This window comes from Gaeumannomyces tritici (assembly GCF_000145635.1).
Source record: "Gaeumannomyces tritici R3-111a-1 unplaced genomic scaffold supercont2.167, whole genome shotgun sequence".
Taxonomy (NCBI): Eukaryota; Fungi; Ascomycota; class Sordariomycetes; order Magnaporthales; family Magnaporthaceae; genus Gaeumannomyces; species Gaeumannomyces tritici.
Window position 1 is genome coordinate 1 of NW_008804711.1, and position 6551 is coordinate 6551.

Sequence of the window (6551 nt, forward strand, 5' to 3'; positions counted from 1 at the left end):
TTTTTTTTTTGGTTTCTTCACTTCTTGCAGATTACCCTTTTCCGATTTTCTTTCCAAGATAACATCGCACGAAGTCACGACCCCGGTTTCGGGAATTCTTTTCAACCTACCCTTCTGTACCAAACACTTTATTCACTTCTTTGAGGGAATGAATGTGGCATGATCCTGGCACTCCAGGTTCGCTCCGTCCATTTCTTTTATAGCCATTTCAAATGGCTTTTTTGATGGAAAATATCAATTCAGATATTAGCTGCAAGAGATTCGAAAAGCATGCGTGAGAGTCATATCGCAGCATCAAAGTTAAATACAGTGCAAGCACGTCGTGCATCTTCAACAAAAAAAAACGCTTGTTTATTACAGTCAAAAAAGGCTAAATCTCTTTTACGAAGCCGACCTCGATGACCTTATCGACGTCAATGTCCAGGTCGGCCAGCTTGGTGCGGGTGTTGTCCCTGATCCAGAGGAAGACCTCGAGCAGGCCCCTGCGGACCACGTTCCAGGCCCTGCCCCGGCCGGCCCCCTCCTTGTTCACGCGCATGGCCTCCTTGCCGAGCACGAAGACGGTCTGGGCCCGGCAGGCCTTTTGCAGCTCCGCCAGCGCCAGGTCCTCCTGGCGCTCGAGCTCGCGCGCCATGGACTCGGCCTCCGCCGCCCGCGCCCCGACGACGGCTGGCGGCGGCGGCGGCGGCGACGGTTGGGACGGTTGGGACGGTTGGGACAGTGGCGTCAGGAGGGGCGGGGCGGCGCCGCCGGCGGGCGTGGCGGGAGCCGTCGCCGAGGCGGTCATGATGGCCAGCTGCAAGGCGGCGATGACGTCGCGCGCCAGGCCGGGCCGGAGCACGTCCTCGGCGTAGCCGTGGCGGAGCACGACGACGTAGGCGTCGGGCAGGAGGCTGGGACCCCAGGCCCCGCCACTACCACCCTTGGCGTCGGCGCCGGCCCAGGACTCGAAGCGCGAGACCACGAAGCGATCCTGGGCCGGTACGGTGGGGACGTGCAGGGCGCGCATGTGGAAGAAGACGATGACTGAAGGCCGGGCGGCGAACTTGCGCACAAAGTGGGTGAAGGAGTGCGGCAGCTGCGCGGGGTTGCCGACCTTGTCGAAGAAGATGCCCAGTCCGGGCACCGTCGACACGGGCGTGGCGCCCGCGGTACGCAGCCGGACCGCGAAGCCGGCCGCGTCGGTGGCCTGCGACTCGGAGCCCGTAGCCTCGCCCCGCCGCCTTGGCCGCCCGCCCTTGGACTGTTGCTGCTGTCTCTGCCGCTGACTGCTGCCGCTATTGCTGCTGTCCTCCTCGTTGTCATCGTTATCATTGTCGCCGTCGCCGCCGTCCTCGTCTGCGCCGGCCGAGAACTTGAGGATGGACGGCGCGGTGAGCGGCTCGGCCGCCTCGGCCGTCCACTGTGCCTCCTTGCCGTACCGCCAGACGACAAAGACGGACGAGAGTATCACGGCCAGCACGATGGTGAACCAGCCGCCGTCGGGCACCTTGGCCAGCACGGCCGAGAGGAAGATGCCGTCGAGCGACGCGAAGACGAAGAAGAGCGGTACCACCAGCCACGGCGTCAGCCGCCAGATGAGTAGGGCGACCAGCGAGACCATGAAGGTGGTAATGAGGGTCACCATGGTGACGCACACGCCGTACGCATCGCCAAGTGACGTCGTCTGAAGCTCGAGCAGGCGTTAGCTCCGTCATCACGTTTGCCGCGGCCGGGTGTACCGAGGGGGAAAGCAGGCCCTAGTGAAATACTCACATTGTTGTAGACAATGGTCAGGACGACAGTGCCCAGCAGCAGCAGCCAGTTGGCGACGGGTATGTAGATCTGGTCGTGGAACCTGTTGCTCGTGTGGACGACGCGGATGCGGGGGAAGTACGACATGCGCATGACCTGACCCAGCAGCTGAAAGGTGGATGTGATAAGGGCCTGGGACGCGACTATAGAGGCCAGCACGGCGATTACCATGCCAAAGTAGAAGGTGCCCGGCGGGATGGTGAAGAAGAAGGGGTTTGTGAAGGCGGTCTGCGAGGCGTCCTGGGAGATGTAGGCGGCCTGGCCGACGTACGCCATCAGGAGGCAGGGGTATACGAGGCCCAGCCACGAGATCTGGATGGCGCGTTTGCTGAAGGCGCCCATATCGGCAAAAAGCGACTCGACGCCCGTAAAGGCCAGGACCAGACCGCCCAGCGATTGCCAGCCAGCGTTACCATTACGCATCAGGTAACTAAAGGCGAAATAGGGGCTAAAGGCGCGCAGGACGGTGTAGTCGTACATGACGATGTTGTACAGGCCTGAGCAGAGGTTGAAGAGCAACCAGACAGTAACGACGGGGGCGAAGCCGGTCCCGAGCTTGCTGGTACCGAAGGGCTGGAGGCAGAAAAGGGCGGCCAGGATGGCGCACGAGACGCCGACGATAACGGGGGTGCTCAGGGTCGGGTCGACGACCTTGAGCCCCTGCACGGCGCCCAGGACGCTCTGGGCGGGGCCCAGGACGCCATCGGCCACGGTGAGCGAGACGCCGGCCAGGCCGACGACCTTGAGGGCCAGTTGGGCGCCGAGCGAGGACTCAAGGAAGGTGCGCAGGCCGCGGCCTGCGGGCTGCATGTCGCCGCTGCTGTAGCGCCTCATCCCGGGCATCTCGACGGCGTGCGGGTCCTGGCGCGTGATGCGGATGTAGCGCGAGAGGAGCGTGTAGAGCGCAAAGGTTCCGCCCTGGCCGTCGTCGTCGGCCCGGAGCACGATCAGGGCGTACTTGACCGTCACGATCATGGTGAGCGACCAGATTATGATGGAGAGCGCTCCCACGAGGTCGTCCCACGATGGTTGCGTCTCGAACGTGGACGAGAAGACGTAGAGGAGCGAGGTGCCGATGTCGCCGTAGATGACGCCCGTCGCCTGGAAGCTGACCCAGAGCAGGACGAGACCGCTGTACGTCTACGCCGACAGACCAACGAACCGTCAGCCCCCTCCTCGCCCGCCCGCAGTTCTCCGCGAACATACCTGCTTGCGGGACTCATGGCGGTGGCCCTGGTCGGCTGCCCATTTGCCCTTCTCCTCGTCGTCGGCCGGCTGTCGGCTCTTCTCCGAGAGACCGGCTGCCTGGATGGAGTCATGGTGACCCGTAGTTCCTATAATCGATGAAGACTGCATGTCTTGGCCCTCGAACCGAAGCTCCTGTTGTGGTAGGGCCCGGGGGCGGCCGCGTCAGGGGGGGCGGAGGGTGGGATTTGAGGGAAGGAAAACATAAGAGAAGGGAGGCCGGGGTGGCGGGACGGTAGGCGACTAGAACCCAAGATTTTCAAGTCAAATATATTGCCTGCAGATTTATACGCGCAAGTCTAGGGAAAGTCAAGCAGGTCTAGCCTCAGACAGGCAGCGCCCGATCGTTATTCCTTTCATATGCGATGACGAGTCCCGGGCCGCCTGACACACAACCAGTGGCGGGGGCTGCAGATGGCAGGCGGAGGGAGTTACTGTAGGAGAGCGATCTCGTGCCCCTACCCAGCAACGGACAGCAGCAGCAAAGTATCGCGACCTGGGGGCTGTGCTTGTGGGCCCCTAGATATGGTGTGGGCTATTCCATTGGACAGGGCCTAGGTGCCGACGGACAAGCTTGGATGCGACTAAGGAAACCCCAAGCCCGCGCTGGCTGTTGGTTGGGAACACTGGCCACGACATTGGCAGAAGGGTGCCCTCGCTTCTGTCAAGGTCTCCCCTCCCGGTATCGTGCCCGCTGGGCGACGCGGCGGGACGATGAGGGAGCTCGCGGCGCCATGCTGGGGCGATCCCTGGCGGCCGCATCAATAACCATACGCAAGCGTCGCAGCAAGACCAGCGGACAACATGGAAGCAAGAAACAAAACAAAAGTGGAAAATCCCGCAGGCATGGGTGACTTACCATCTGGGGTCGCCCGTCGCTGCTTGGCCGTGGGCAGTGCCCTGGGCACACAGCCACGAGACCTGCCTGGAGCTGTCTCCTCCTCTCATCCCAAGTGGCGCTAGAACTAAAAGGTGGGAGGTTCCCATACGCCGTCTCTAGGGCATTGCGGGGCTGCGGTTGCAGGCGCGAAGGCTAGAAAAGCTTGTGATATTGGGGTGCTCTGCACAGACTGCGCCAAGCCCAACATCACAGGCCTTTACATCACAGCCCAGCAGCTCCCCATGTCGACATCTGGGAACGGGGGCCCACAGCGATGACCTCTGATTGGCCCACGTGATATGTCGCCCCACTTGTAAAAGTACTCGACTTTTGTCTTGTGATGGACGAGTCGACCAATATCAGACTCGGCTCGAGACGACTGCTCGAGACGACTGAAAGTCTGCTCGTCCGTTGCGGGCTCCCCCGAGGATTCACACCAAGACCACGCCCACCCGACTGCCAGGCACCTGGCACTGGGGAAATGTCACTGTACCATGAGACGGCCGCCGTCTTGGCCAGCTCCGAAGGGGGCTCCCTCAAGGCGCGTGTGTTTCGCCTGAAGACGCTCAAGTCGGCCCCGTCACAGGTCTACGCGCTGGCCTTTGAGACGTGCAAATGGAGCCCCGTCCTGAAGGAGGTGGTCGAGAATGCCCAGCTGCTGCAGCACGAGCGCAAGGTGAGCCCTAGGTAGGTTTCCTGGACCGTATGTAATACGTTGCCGTCGTCCAGCTTTTACTTCCCAGGCGCTGACGAGGCGCTGCCGTCGGGCGACAAAAAAAAAGTTGACACCCGTTCTTGCCTTGCTGCTTGCCCATGATCTGCTCCTGGCAAAGGGCGGCGTTGCCCTGCCCGCCTCGCACGGGCTGCGCCAGTCGGCGGAGCGCCACAAGGCCCGGCTCACGGCCGAGCTCACCCGGGCGCGCATCCGCAGGAAGGCGCCGTCTCTTGATGCTCTCAGGGCCGAGGTGGATGAGGCGGCGTCGCCAGATGCAGGCCACCCGCGCTGGATCCGCATCAACACTTTGAAAACCTCGATCGCCACAGAGCTGGAGTCCACCTTTGCAGGCTTTACGAAGGTCGCGTCGATCCCGGACCTACTCGCCCGGAGCAAGCCAGATGGCATATACATGGACGAGCACATCCCAAACTTGATTGCCGTATCACGCCGCGTCGACATGATCAAAAAGGAAGCCTACAAGTCGGGCGCCATCATCCTACAGGACAAGGCCTCCTGTTTTCCCGCCTACCTGCTGGACCCCCGCCCCGAGGATGGGGAGGTCGTGGACGCGTGCGCGGCTCCCGGGAACAAAACAACCCACCTTGCCGCCGTCCTCAAGTCCCGCCGCGCCGCGTCCGGTTTCGCGGGGCCGCTGCGGATCCATGCCTTCGAGAAGGACCCTGTACGTGCCATGACGCTGGAAAAAATGGTCAAGCTGGCAGGGTCAGACGGCTTCACGTGTTTGAACAAAGGCAAGGACTTTCTCAAGGCGAACCCAGACGATGCGCTTTACGCGAACGTTGGTGCTCTGCTACTCGACCCAAGCTGCTCGGGCAGCGGCATTGTCGGCCGCGACGACGCCCCTGAGCTGCGACTCCCCAACGCCCCCGGAGTCAAGGGGACGACAAAGCCGGAGCACAGCCCAGCAAAAGGGAAGCGGGATCGCAAGCGGAAACGTGGGGATGAAGGCCAAGACGACGGCGGCATCAAGGAGGGCGAAAGTGATGGTGCCGGGCAGACGCTCGTGGACGACGACGGTAAGACTACGGTGGTGTCCTCGGAAGCCGACCTCAAGGCCCGGCTCGCCGCGCTGTCGTCGTTCCAGTGCAGCCTCCTGGTGCACGCGCTCGGGTTTCCCGTGGCACGGCGGGTCACTTACTCGACGTGCTCGGTGCACGCTGAGGAGAACGAGCACGTGGTTCTCGCTGCCCTCCGTTCCGAGGTCGCGAGGGAGCGTGGCTGGCGGATCCTGACCAGGGCTGAGCAGGTCGACGGCATGCGGCGGTGGCCGGTCCGGGGGCGGGTCGAATTCTGCGGCGGAGACAAGGGCGACGCGCATGCCGAGGCCGTGGCGGAGGGCTGCATCCGGGCGTACAAGGGGGACAGCCAAGGTGTCATGGGCTTCTTCGTGGCGGCCCTAGTCCGAGACGGCGGCGCTGCGGGGCCCGACACGGCCAGGCCCATGATCCAGACGACCGCCAGCGACAGCAGGGCTGATATGGATGACTCTGAGGAGAGCGATTGGGGAGGGTTCGATGATTAAAAGAGGCTTACTAAAGATGGCCCCGCTCCAGTCGGGCCTTCTCGACATCGGAGCCTCGAGCTCCAAGCTTCTAAGCTCCCAAATACATAATCAGGAACCTCACTAGCCGGAGTCGCTCAAGCTTGAGCGCGTAGCTGTGCCACGACAAAGGCATAGCCCCGGTATACATACAACGATTTGCACCGTTACATCCATGCAAGCATGTGGTTCTTACGCCATGAACTAGGGTGGGCGCTGAGGGCTCGAGCTATGACAATGGTTCGAGTCACAAGGACTGCGATGATAACTCCTATTAACTCCTAAGCCCGGTGCTGGATTGTGTACCATCTGTGAGGGAGAGAAAGAGGAAAAAACCCACCTCCCAACGAGGG

At 62.2% G+C, this 6551-nt stretch overlaps 2 protein-coding genes across 2 annotated transcripts; one reads left to right on the plus strand and one right to left on the minus strand.

Moving 5' to 3' along the window:
• Positions 1–181: 181 nt before the first annotated feature.
• On the minus strand, positions 182–3844 carry GGTG_14185 (hypothetical protein). The gene is made up of 3 exons (XM_009232112.1): positions 3001–3844; positions 1756–2934; positions 182–1666 (listed from the first exon to the last, which is right to left on the minus strand). The coding sequence occupies exons 1-3, from the start codon at positions 3148–3150 to the stop codon at positions 371–373; spliced, it is 2625 nt and encodes an 874-aa protein (XP_009230376.1). The 5' UTR covers positions 3151–3844; the 3' UTR covers positions 182–370.
• Positions 3845–4400: 556 nt separating this feature from the next.
• Positions 4401–6180, plus strand: GGTG_14186 (hypothetical protein; the record flags this gene model as incomplete). The annotated part of the gene is made up of 2 exons (XM_009232113.1): positions 4401–4595; positions 4702–6180. 2 exons carry the CDS (start codon positions 4401–4403, stop codon positions 6178–6180), a joined length of 1674 nt encoding a protein of 557 aa, XP_009230377.1.
• Positions 6181–6551: the final 371 nt, after the last annotated feature.

Excerpts from the sequence above, each read along its gene's own strand:
- GGTG_14185 (XM_009232112.1), bottom strand. The coding sequence starts at position 3,150 with ATGCAGTCTTCATCGATTATAGGAACTACGGGTCACCATGACTCCATC. Across the intron at positions 2,935-3,000 it reads GCCATGAGTCCCGCAAGCAG|ACGTACAGCGGTCTCGTCCT; the intron begins GTATGTTCGCGG and ends CTGTCGGCGTAG. Across the intron at positions 1,667-1,755 it reads TGACCATTGTCTACAACAAT|ACGACGTCACTTGGCGATGC; the intron begins GTGAGTATTTCA and ends CTCGAGCTTCAG.